The following is a 14,017-nucleotide window of genomic DNA, read 5'->3' as shown; positions in this document are numbered from 1 at the left end:
TTACTACTAATTAATATGTGAGTTTATAATTATCTATTATTCAATATAATGTGTTAATAATATTAAAAAAGAAACAATTTAATATCTCTTATATGTACCTCTATTCATGTTTTTTTTATATATATTTTGGGTAATAAAAAAAGAAAGGAGTTAAATATCAAGGTTAATTTTCTCAAATAATAATTAATATTATCTAATTAAATAATTATGTAAAATTAGTAAATATTATTACAAATTGAATAGAAAATTTTACTTTGGACTATAAAAACATGCTCAAAAGAAGGCAACCGGTTTGTTTTATCTCTTCAACTTATGCTTAATAGTTAAATTATTCCTTTTTTTTTGTAATAAAAAAAATTTCTTTGTAATTTAATGGAGTTATATTGAATAATATAATAATGGATAGATTATATAGTGAGAGGTATATTTTTTTAATAAGTAAATAAAAAATTTAAATTTAAAAATTTATCGAAAATCATGAAATTTATCGATAAATATAATATTATAATTTTTTATTAATTAGATATAAATAAAAATCTTCCCATTTTAAAACTAAAAGAAGGGTAAAGCGCATCAATCAAATAGATTTTTTAATTTTTAAAATAGAAATTATATATATTTAATTTTAATAAATATATTTAATATTATTATTGAAATTATTATTGAAATTTTTTTTTAAAAATATACTACATAAGTTAATAAAAATATTTAAAAAGTTGTTATGTGACACTTATTTTTAAATTTAATTATGTATAAAAAATTAACTGTAACACCCCTAAATTTTAAATTTTTATGAGCATTTTTGGTATTTTAATTTTATTAAATTTTTGGAATTTTTTTTGAGATTTTTCGAATTTTAAAAATCGGGTTCGATTTTCTGAAAATACAAACTTTGATGATTTTTAAAAATTAATTTAAAGACCACGTGGCAAAACTAAAAATATATTTGGAGTCTACGTATTTTTTTGAGTTTTCTGGAATTTTTTCGGAATTTTTGGACCTCGTTTTTGGTCCCGAGGCAGAGTAAAAATTTAAAATTTTGTATTTCGAATCGAACCGGCCGAATCGAACCGGACAGGATCGGACCGGCTCCCTTCCCTTTTTCTTCCCCGCGCGCGTCGTTCCCTCTCCCTTTTCTCTATCTTTTCTCTCTCCTCCCTCCCCTGCCGCCGGCCAGCCACCTCCCCCTGCCACCCCAGCCGACCGGCGCCGCCACCCTGCCACCCCAGCCAGCCGGCCGCCGCCCAGAACGGCCGGAAACCGCGCGCGAAACGCCCTCCCCTGCGCGCGCGGCGTTTCGGCTTCTCCGGCCAAAATCCGGCCGATCCGGCCACCAATTGGACCGGGTCTTGTGTCTAAAATCATCTACTCGGCGAGAGATTTCCATAGACACCAAGAACACCGAAATACATCGAGCGGTTTGCCCAATTTTTGCCCGGGAAGTTTTAGCCCATTTTGACTTTCGGGCTAGATTTCTCACAAACCGTGAATCCCACGAGAAAACCGAGAGTACCAGAGCGCTCCACTCGTCGAGAGCTTCGTGGCGACATAATTTCGAATTTTTCCGACACCGTTTTTCAGTGGGTCCCACGGAACTTCGCAGTGTTTTTCCGAGCATTAAATGAGCTTAGAAAATTCTGAAAAATTTATGTACTAACCCCCGTGTTGTGGGCTTCGTGTAGGTATCCTCAATTCACGGAAATTCGACAGTTGACCGGGTCTGTGAATTTCTGGCCAGACAGACCCGTCACCGGAAAAGTCTCCGAATTGGACCAAGGTTTTGGCTACCCCCCATTGTCAGACGTCCCGAGCGCGTCCCCGAAGTCGGAATCAGCAAAGGTAAACCCGAACCTTGCTTTTTCGTAATTTTCTAGTGCTTAAATAGGATTAAAAATCCATAAAATATTCGTGGTAGCTTAGAAAATTATGATTCTTTTTGCAATAGCCTAGTAATATTGCTAAGGACCGCGGAGCAAAGTTTTAGAATTTTTAGAGCTTGTTTGGGTAGTTTTTGTAAAAATGATCAATTATAAGGACTAAATTGAAATTTTACATATTGTGATAGATGACTGATTTGATGGGCCCAGGAGGGGCTGTGTGATGTGATTGAATTGTGGATATATGAGTTGCGAATATAGAAGTGTATTTTTAGCCCTTTTGCAGGTTGGGTAGGTCCTAGGTATAGGGGAGACTCTGCCGGATTTTCGGCACGACTTAGGACGTATTTGGTCTTTTCTTGATTTGTATTGAGTCATTTGTATTAAATAATTGTAATGTAATTGTCAGGTGAGCCGGGACAGCCTTCTTCCTCCACCCAGCCGCCACAGTGACCGTTGTCAAGTCTGTGAGTAAAATATTAATTTTAATTGTAATTTCACTATTATTATATGTTCAAGCATGCCCATGCATCACTTATATGCATATATTTATGTAGATAAACTTTAGGCATGATTTATGTTGCATTCATAACTGTGAAAGTGCCATGTATGTTGTTGTGTTAATTTGGAGCAGTGTGCGTGCGTTGGCGTGCGTGTGATGTGGTGTGGACTATGGATAGGACGGGTAGACACGGCTTGAGATCTTCATTTGGGACCGGTCCTTCGGGTAGACACGGCTTGAGTTCTTATTTGGGACCCGATTTGGTTATTAAGTGGAAGTCCGAATGAGTTCTTCACGTACAGATTAGAATTAAGAGAGCTGTATAGGGGATCAGCTCCCATATATATATGATTGATATTGCTGGGTGCGTGAGTACTCCAAATTACCTTTTTGCTGTTATGATGTGAATTTATTGCTGATGCTGCATTTCACTCCGCAGGGTGCATTAGTTTTAGATAGTTATAGAGATTATGGTTAAAATTGATATTTTACTCTCTGAGTCGAACGCTCACTCTTGTTCAATATTTTTCTAGGCCACAGGAGGATATTTTTGAGGTTAACCTGCTTTCTTCCTCGCAGGTCGATTATTAATGTTTATTTAAACTTGTTAAATCTTAGAATTTCCGCATGTGTTATAAATGCTTATTTTATTTGGGTCTGTAAACTAAATTATTATTGTGGACCTGTAAAATTATCATATGCATGTTTGATGGACTGGATGAGGGAGCTGAGCTCCTATTTATCTTTATGATGATATGAGTATGTGGAGGGTGAGCTGAGCTCCCCAATGGATTGTTTATTGTGTTTACAGGTCGGGTGAGACAAAAACTCCCCGTTGAAAAGTTCACTTTATGGCCGGACTCTGTCCGGTTGTTTTCTTGAAATTGGGCCCAAACGGGCCTTGGAATTGGGTTAATGAATAGTTAGGCTTACTACGGGCCTTGGGGACTTTAGGCTGGCCCAGGTCCTAGTGTCGGTCCGGCCCATAGGTTGGGTCGTGACATTAACTTATTATATTAAATATTAATTTTTATTTAAATATTTTTAAATTTCTACTATTAAGATTTATTTCAATTATTAAAATAAAAAAATAATTTTAATATATTTTTTAAGTAATATAAATATTATATATCTCTAAAATCAATAACTTTTTTAAAAAATTATGTATATATACTAAAAAATTATTTTCAAAAATTCTATTTTATATATATATATATATATATATATATATATATATATATATATATATATATATATATATATATATATATATATATATATATATATATATATATATATATATATTGGTATATGTTAAATAATTTAAAAAATAATAAAAAATAATATATTAATTTATTTATTTAATAAATTTAAAATAAAATTATAATTAATTAAAATTTTATAATATAATTATAAAAATACAAAATATTATAAAATATATTAAATTAAATTTAACATATTTTAACATAAAAAAATTTAAAAAAATAAAAATAACTCTTTTTTTTTCAAACTGCACTGATTCATATCATGTTAAGAAAAAATAAAAAATTATCAACTCAATAATTTGGAGTTTCTTCCTCCTCCTATAAAGCTTCAACTGTTACTTGAGCATTTGCCTCCGCCTCTGTCGCCGTTGCCTCCCTCGCCGATAATGCTCTCTCCTCTGCTGATGCAGCTACCATCACGCACTGGCTCTTCTTCTTCGTCATCCTCCTCCTCCTCATCAGCATCGGCAAGTCCATCAACCACACCAGAGAAAATACATTCAACGATTCAAATTCTCAAAAGCCGTTGTCTCACTCAACGATTCAATAACAAATACATAAACTTGAAAATTCAATTGATCAAATGAACAATATCAAAAAAACAGAGATTTGAAGCTAATGAAAACAAACTCTTGGGTTGTAGGCAGATTTGAGGGAGATTTTGGAGAATATATGGATTTGTTGCTGTGAGTTTGCCACCATGGCTGGACATGCGATCGCGATCTGGGCGACGGTGAGATGGGGGGAACTCTAAGAAATTTGACCATCGATATAAATGGATTTACAATGAAAAGATAATTGATTAACTACATGCTTCGCAGAGGTACTGCAGGTGAAGCTTTGCATTGGGAAAAAATACCTCATGTTTAATTGTGCAAGAAAAGATTAATTAGTAAGCGTAAAAGCAATAAAGATCCATAAAATTTCCAGATTTTTGCAAAGAAATGCTTGTCCGACCCATTGCAGCCTTGAAATTTCGCTGAAGCTAGTTCTATCACGGCCAAACGCAAGTTGGAATATAAAATTAAAAGAGATAAATATTACATAATTACATTTTGAATTGCCTTAATTATTTTACTTTCCAGGCTGCAGGTCTGCAAGTTGCAATAAAGTGTGCAAGTAATGCAATCCAACCCAATTGGGTTCCCGTAATAAATTATTTAAAATTCCATTAATGGTAGTGGTGAAGAAAATCTATCACATCGCATCATTTACGACTAGTTTCTCCACTACTTTCTGCAGCGACTTGATCATAAAAAATGACCAAAGATTAATATCAATATCAATACTTTTCCGATTCTGTGGATCTAAGCCAATAGATAGATGATCAAGCACCAAGCTAACTTAGCCAAAAAGAGAGGCCACAGGAACAATATCTCACCATTTTTATCCATACGGCTAGCACGAAAAAATTGACTTACTAATCATCTTTAAACTATAAAATGGTCAGTGACTTTAAGACAAAAAAGCCACCAAACCAAGAGAAAAATATGGCCGCCTTGTTGTCGAGATCTTTCTACGCCTTAATTACTGATCAAAAATCAAAGGGCACTGGTTTGCCTCACAAAATATTCTGGTTTGTTATATCAGTACTGTTTTTACATTGTTTCATGGCTATGGCTGTGACCAACTTGAGCACAGATGAATCTGCTCTTCTTGCTCTAAAAACTGTCGACCCTCATAATGTCACGACGTACAATTGGTCCAGCACTAGCTCCGTCTGCAACTGGGTTGGCATCTCATGTGGCGCTCCCCATAGAAGAGTAACAGCTTTGAATCTTACAAACATGGGTCTTCAAGGCATCATTCCACCGCACCTTGGAAACCTCTCCTTCTTGGGTTACCTTACCGCAAGTGGCAACAAATTTCAGGGTCGTCTGCCAGAAGAGCTATCCCGGTTGCGGCGATTGAAAGTTATCAATTTCAACAAAAATAACTTAGGCGGGGATCTTCCATCTTGGTTCGCAAACTTAACTTCACTTCAAACCTTGAATCTCGCTAATAACACTTTTGTTGGAACCATTCCAGTTGAAATTGGTAATCTTACCCGCCTAAGGATACTCGACTTGCAGCAGAACCAACTTTCAGGGCCAATACCTAGGAGTATCTTCAACATGTCTTCATTGGAAAATCTTGCGTTGACATTCAATAATCTCTCGGGTAGTCTCCCTCTACCAGATGATATTGACATATGCCATCCACTTTCAAAACTGAAAGGGCTATATTTGTCTTCTAATCAGTTGAATGGCCAAATTCCATCAAGTTTGGGGGAGTGCAGCAACCTTCAGGTCTTATCCTTGTCAGTTAATCGTTTCACAGGAAGCATTCCAACAGTTATTGGAAATTTAACAGGCCTAAAGCAACTATTTCTCGGATCAAATTACCTAACAGGTAACAACTCCCAATTTATCATCCATATTTTAATATTTCTTACCATATGAGGCTTAGATTCATCCTAAGGTATCCCATGTGTTGATTGATAATTTCTCATGTTCAATCGATTATTGTTTTCCTACTTAGGCCTTGTTTGGTATAGGATAACTGGACTAATGAAGTCGGAATTTCTGAAAATTGCACCCAAATGTTTTGCTTCGTTTGCACTATCCTGGAGAGTGAGATGATCAAACTTCTCCATGGAGAAGTTATTCACCAAGTAGGAGTTAAGTTGCACTTCCTGAATATCTTAGAAAAAAAAAAAAAAAAAAAGAAAAAGAAAAACTCATATGTCTAACAGTATCTTAATTCATTATCATTATAGTCACTTTTTAACTGATTCTGTATGATTAAATTTTGGTTTTTATAAAAAGAAACAGAAAATTTTCAAACTGATCCAAGATTAAGCGTTATCTAAATAATGGTTCTCAAAATTTTAAAATATATTTCTTTAACGAAAAAGTTTAGGTGAGGAGATACTCCCCGTCTAAGATTATATTGAAGTCTCCACAAAAATAAACTTGAATTTTATAAAACAATTAAAAAAAATAGATTTTTATTTTTATAAAAAAATAAAAAATATTAAAATTTAGAAATATAATTAAATAAAAAAAATATCTTTTTTTTTTATCTATGATAACATACTAATTAAACAATTAAAATTAATTTATTTTACTTTTATACATATCTAATAATAATAATAACAACAACAATAATATATGTATAATTTATAATCTAAAAATATACATAAAAAAGTAATAATGAAAGGACAAACTTATAAATATATCCTTAACTTTTAGATTATTTATAATATTATAATTTTAATAAAAATAACTATAAAATAATAATAAAATATAAAATTAATAAGATAAAAAATGTAATATAAATAATTATAATAAAATAAAAAAATGTAAGTCGCATTTAAACTTGAAAAAAGGAAAAAGAAAAAAAATAATATTGCATGAAAGAAAAAATATGGTTTCTATTTTTTCTTAATTCTATCTATTGTAATATTAGTAAAACTCCAACATTATTTAATACATTGAGAATTAAAAAAAAATTATAATATTGTAAATTGTATATTATTTTGATTTGATAAATTATATATTGAGATCCTATTGATATAAATACATTATGATTAGACTTTTACATTTTCATTAATCTTTAACATGGAATTTATTATTAGTAATGCTATAATTAAATTATGAATATTAAATAAAACTAATTTTTTTAATATTATGAATTGGAAATAAATTAAACAAAATAAATAATAAAAGAACTAAAGATGAATATTAATTTTAAAAAAATAAAGTATAATTTAGTAAAATTTTTATTTGATATAAAAAAAATCAATACTAACAAAATATCATTGATGACAACTAAACCTGAATCTATTTAATTTATTCCCCATTATATTTATATGATAATAATTATTTATTTGATAAGTAAAAGTTACTAAACTTTTTAATTAAAGAGCTCGCTATGCTAATTATTCAGATGAATATTTATATTATTATAATTATTGTTTTTCTTATATTTATTTTCTTTAGTGTTGAAGGCACAAAGTGTGCATAATTCATAAAAATTTATATTTTAAAATTCCAACCACATCAATAAGAATTGTATTTTTAAAAAATTTGATATTGTAAAAATCAAACTATTATTTTATTGTTTTAACACGATTTTTTTTCAATAATTAAACTAAAATCTATATCAAATTGTACGGATAAATAAATGGAGAAAAATTAATATATTTTTCATATTTTTTAATATTATATATAATTAATAAATTATAGATATTTTAATATTTTTAATTTGATGCACGTACAGGTGTTATAAAAACACTTAAGAAATTTTGATATTAATTAAAGGACAAGCATATTATATACAGAGACACTTTTGCCAATTTGATTAAAAATATAATTAATATGTAATGCAAATAGCGTCACCCTAATATATATATATATATATATATATATATATATATATATATATATATATATTTTAATTCAATGGATGCCCGTGCCCTCATTTTTTGTTCTTAAATCAGAAGCTTCTTTTGTTGCAAAACTTCAATGTATGAGCGTTGGCATTAATATGATGACAGGTGCAATGCCAAATGAGTTGAGTCACCTAAGTAATCTGGAGGCTTTGAGCACACCACATAACAACTTGAGCGGCTTCATTCCTTCTTCAATCTTCAATCTCTCGAAGCTGACACTCCTTGACGTTACGGGTAATCAACTCTCTGGCCATCTTCCATCAAGCATATATCTTCCCAATCTTGAGTATTTCGATGTATCGGTTAATAACTTCAGTGGCAGAATCCCCGGCTCTATCTCCAATTCTTCTAACCTCATCATACTATATACGTACAATAATTCTTTCTCTGGCCTTATTCCCAACACACTTGGTAATCTACGAATGCTACAGAGGCTTGACATTACTTTCAATAATTTAACAGCTGATTTGAGCTTTTTTTCCTCACTGACAAGTTGCTCGTATTTGGATACCTTATCACTTTCCTTCAATCCCTTGAACGTTTTCCTTCCAATTTCTATTGGGAATATGTCCTCTATCCAATATTTTATGGCAGGATTATGCAATATCAAGGGTATCATTCCAGTTCAAATTGGTAACTTGAGCACAATGGTGCAAATGGAACTTTCTTTAAATGAATTGATTGGGTCCATACCATCAACATTAGGAGGATTGAAGCAGCTTCAGGGTCTGTCTCTCTCTGGAAATCAGTTACAAGGAGCCATCCCCAATGACATATGTCACTTGGAAAGTTTGAATTACTTGTACTTAGAGAGCAATAGGCTTTCTGGACAGATACCCACATGCATGCCGAATTTAACTTCTCTGAGAAAACTCTACTTACAAAAAAACAGCTTGAGTTCGGCCATACCCTCATCTATCTGGAGTCTTACATTTCTGTTGGAAGTAAGATTGAATTCAAATTCTTTAAATGGTTCTCTACCATCAGATATTGGAAATTTAAAGGCCCTGGTATACATGGATTTATCAAGAAATCAAATATCAGGCGCTATTCCAAGTAGCATTGGAGGTCTCAAAGATTTACAGTATCTTTCCTTAGCGGAAAATAGTTTTCAAGGCTCTATTCCAGTGTCATTTGGCGGCTTGGTAAGCTTGATATCCTTGAATCTATCGGCAAACAATCTCTCTGGAGTGATTCCCAAGTCCTTGGAGGCACTTTCGAACATCAAATCATTCAATGTGTCTTCAAATAGATTGCAGGGAGAAATCCCACGTGGAGGACCCTTTGTAAATTTCTCAGCTGAGTCGTTTAAGTTTAATGATGCCTTGTGTGGGTTGCCAAGGTTACAAGTCCCGCCTTGTGAAACTATAACTCCTCGAAAATCCAAGGCAGGTAGTGTCCGCTTACTGAAATATATTTTACCAGTGCTTGCATTTCTCAGTCTGGTAATTGCATTCACTATCATATTCATCAAAAGCCGAAAGAAGAGGAACTTGAAACGAGAGACCCAAGTAACAGGAGATTTGTTACCCCTGGCAACATGGAGGAGAATTTCCTTTCTGGAACTTCAACAAGCAACAGATGGATTTAGTGATTACAACTTGCTTGGCACAGGGAGTTTTGGCTCTGTATTTAGAGGTTCCCTGTCAGATGGGACAGATATTGCTGTTAAGGTTTTCAATTTGCAGGTGGAAGGAGTATTAAAGAGTTTTGATTCTGAATGTGAAGTTATGCGCAAAATTCGCCATCGAAATCTTGTAAAAATCATAACCAGTTGCTGCAACATTGATTTTAAAGCCTTGATACTCGAGTTCATGCCCAATGGGAGCCTCGACAAGTGGTTGTATTCTCACAACTATTTCTTGGATTTCCCACAGAGGTTAAACATTATGATTGATGTTGCATCAGCCCTTGAATATCTCCATTCTTACTCCGCACCTATAATCCACTGTGATTTAAAGCCCAGTAACATTCTACTAGATGGAGATATGGTGGCACATGTGGGCGATTTTGGCATTGCCAAACTCTTGGGTGGAGGTGATTGCATTTGCATGACACAAACCCTGACATTAGCCACAATTGGGTATATGGCACCAGGTAATACTCATTCAATTTCTCATTTCAAATGTGATTTCTCACACCATCTTCTCCAAGCCAATAAGTATTATCAGATTATTTCCTGACAAAGTAAAATTTAAATGCAGAATATGGACAGGCTGGAATAGTTTCTACAAGAGGTGATGTGTATAGCTATGGCATTCTAATGATGGAAACCTTTACCAGGAAAAAGCCTACTGATGAAATGTTTTCAGGAGAGATGAACATTATGCTGTGGGTGAAACGTTCACTGCCTGATGCAATAACTGAAGTTGTGGATTCAAATCTATTAAGGGTAGAGAGGCCCTCCATTGCTGAAACAGATAGTGTAATGTCGACATTGAAATTGGCATTGCATTGTTGTGCAGATTTACCAGAAGACAGGCTGCACATGAAAGATGTCCTTTCCTCTCTGGAAAAGATTAGAACACAGTATTTGAAGGACCTTCGGATAAGAAATTCTGAATGCTAGAAGAACCACATCAAATTCTCAAAAATAAAAGAGCCTGGAGGGAACCATTCACAAATATTCCGCCTACCAGGAAGGTCTAAATTCCATTTCTTCTCAAAATGTTATTAATACTTGCTACTTTGATTTGGGAGTCATGGGCTCCAGAATATCATTATTTAAATCTGAAAGATTTAAATATCTTACCTTACAAATAAAATCTACTTGAGATTAACCCCACGCCATTAATTTAATCACTTGTTAGTATTTTAATTATTGAATTAAACCTTATCAGATCCACCAGTAGAGTAAAATTACTATATGCTCGAGATATATAAAAATGAGTTTTGGCAGCATTTAGATTAAATTTTGTTATACGATCCACACAGGGTTAATATCCTTATTATTTCAATCATGAATACAGATTAATTATAATATGACAACGATTAAATATCTATAAAACATATCAGTTTCATTGAATTTCAGTTCTATTTAAAATAAATTGAGAATGAAATTAACTAAATGTTCTAAAAGCAATTGATTTGGGTCTGTTGCCTATTGGACTGGCTTTGAGCAGCCTCGTTGGAGCCCGAGTTCAACCCAAGGCAGACATGGCTCTGAACATCTCATTTGAGCTCAACCCTTGTATAAGCAGCATGATATGTTTTTAACCAAGATTTCTGAACAACATATTTACTGTAATTTTTTTAAAATTTCTTTATAATTTGATGTTCAAATTGATTTTATTCCGACCATTATTAATCTACTTTACTGCATTATCACAAAAAAAAAAAATCCTCACCATTTATGAATTCTTAAAAATTCTTCCAACCAGATGGAGCGTTATCTGATCAATACCCTTTTGACTGATTATACTGTTACCTTAACATGAATTTTTCTCAAAGGTTAAAATCCAATCAACTTAAAATTCCTGAAACTTGTCAACATCTTGATGTTGATATTAACCTACTGTACCAACGCGAATCGCAGGGAGGATCTGACAATAAGTAATCAGAGTTCAGTAAGGCCTGCTAACACACTAACCATCTCTGACTTTGACCCTTCCACAACCCAATACCCAAAAGCCTGACCTTACCTGACCAACCACCACCGACGCAAACACCCTACCTATTGTGGTCAAAACACTCAAAAACTCAAAACAGTAAACCCTTTTCGCACATTGGTTTCTTAGCAGAAAGATAAAAAATCAAAAGAAAAGGTGACCGAAAGGTAAAAAAGAATTGGTCCAGAATTTAATTTTGGAAAATTTGCCATGAAAAAGCTTTTTGCACGCCTTTTGTTAGAGTGGTGAAGTGAAGGTCATTTTCATGGTGTGTGGAATTGGATGGACGATGGTGATATTTACCTTCCGTGGAAAAAGGGTGACAAATGGGCTTAAGGCTTTTCTATATTATCAGATTTAATTCAGCTTTTCAAAACACACCAACCAACCATAGTGTGTGTCTTGTCTTTTTATGCTTGCAAGCAGCATGATTTAGTCTGCTAGAAAAGCCTATATCTTATGGGCCTTTGTCCCCTGTATCAATTTTTTTTTTTATCTCCTCCCCTCTCCACCCAAAAATCATATCCCTTTTGTATAATATCACCGAGTTTTTTTTTTATAATTAAATGATAAAATGTATAATAAATATAATTTTGATGCTTTGATTTGAATAAAAAACCCAAATAAATAAATTATAAGTTGACATGGTAAAGAAAAAGGAAATAGCAAAATGTGGTTGTTTTGTATGGGCATGTAATGTGTTGGTATCATCTTACTAAATAAAAACACATGAACCAACAAACTTACAATAGTTGATTCATCTTTCCATCATCATGTAAATGGTATGTGCGCTCCACCAAATACTAGCCTTCTCATGCATCACTTCTCACCACCAAGCATAGTAATCTAAGTAATTAACTTGGTGAGATAACATTATCCTACTCTAATTTAACTATCTACACCAATATAATAACTAAATATTATCTTTACTTATGAGTACAATAGAGAAGGTGATAGAATATCTAGTGATTCATTTTATTAGGTACCATCTTGAGTATATGGTTGATGCTACATAGAGTTCGGTGGTAGATCTCTTTCTATAGAGTTAGATTAGATTGAGAATGTCAATTAATGACCTTAAGCATCAAGCCGACGGAAACTATAACCGTCATATCCAAAGTATTCTCATTTAAAAAAAAAAATAATCACTCATTCACACTGTTCACACTCTCTTCATTTACCTCATTTTATGAAATCTCCTATTTTATCATCTTCTTTCCTTTTCTTCTTGTTTAAATACCCTTTTCATCCTGTTAAGATAATTTTTTTAAATTTATTATAAATTATAATTTTTTATAATTTTAATTAATTTATGTTTTTTATGTCATATTAAATCAAACGGATCATACTTACTCTTATTTGCATCATGCTACATGTATATTTATAAAAATGTCATCGCCATGATCATCAATATCAGGATAATCATAATCACCCCTCTCTCACTCCTCTGCCTACATAATAGTTAAGATAGTTATATTATATAAATGTTAATTAAAGTGATGAGAGTTTATGTATTAAAATAACCACAAGGCCTGTACATGGTCAACCTTCTTCATATACTTTCCAAAAGGTATATCTTAAAGATTTTGTTTTCTTTCTTTTTTTTTAATTTATTAAAAAAAAATGCGACAATGATATGTCTTTGCAAGTTCATCGGCTTCTTTTTTTATTTTTCAAATTTTTAAAAAACTTAATATTAAATTCCAATATAATTAATTACAATTTTAATGGGAAATTAGAATAAGAAAGAAGGTCCCATTAAAATGGATGAACCTCCAAAACCTTATCACCAATGAGGCAAGCTGGCGGCTATATTTAGACACTTGCTGTTGGACCACCATGCTTGTGCTTGCTGGTGGATGATGGCTATCACCTTCTTCCTTTTAATAATGTTCTATTTTACTATTTTTATCATTCTCATTAATTATATATCTATATTTTTTGCAATTTTTTTTATATGGAATATAATCCCAACATATTATTTTTTTTTGTCACAGAAATAATTTGAAAATCATTAAAGGTCATGGATGACATGTATAATTAATTTATTTATCATATAAAAATTGAAATAAAATCTAATTAAATTATATTTTTTTATTCTTAATTGTTTAAGAATACTAATTTTTTTTAATGACAATTATAGATAATAAATACACTATATATCTAATTAATAAAAATTATAATATTGTAAAAAAAATCTAATGTATTTAATTACACAATGCACATTTTGGGAGTTTTGATACCATTTACTTAATTTTTATATGTTACAGTTGATTAGAAATTATGAATTTTTTTTTTTATAAAAAATTATATATTTTAATTTTTGTTAA

The 14,017-nt window shown here is 32.1% G+C and overlaps 1 protein-coding gene across 1 annotated transcript; it reads left to right on the top strand.

The window, feature by feature from the left end:
• Window positions 1-5,125: 5,125 nt before the first annotated feature.
• LOC110649724 (probable LRR receptor-like serine/threonine-protein kinase At3g47570) lies at window positions 5,126-10,869 on the top strand. Its single transcript, XM_021804421.2, has 3 exons — window positions 5,126-6,035; window positions 8,185-10,176; window positions 10,284-10,869. The coding sequence occupies exons 1-3, from the start codon at window positions 5,135-5,137 to the stop codon at window positions 10,646-10,648; spliced, it is 3,258 nt and encodes a 1,085-aa protein (XP_021660113.2). The 5' UTR covers window positions 5,126-5,134; the 3' UTR covers window positions 10,649-10,869.
• The last annotated feature ends 3,148 nt before the right edge of the window (window positions 10,870-14,017 follow it).

This window comes from Hevea brasiliensis, chromosome 18 (assembly GCF_030052815.1).
Source record: "Hevea brasiliensis isolate MT/VB/25A 57/8 chromosome 18, ASM3005281v1, whole genome shotgun sequence".
NCBI classification, from domain to species: domain Eukaryota; kingdom Viridiplantae; phylum Streptophyta; class Magnoliopsida; order Malpighiales; family Euphorbiaceae; genus Hevea; species Hevea brasiliensis.
Note: the sequence above shows the minus strand (reverse complement) of the source record. Positions and strands in the feature narration are given on the sequence as shown.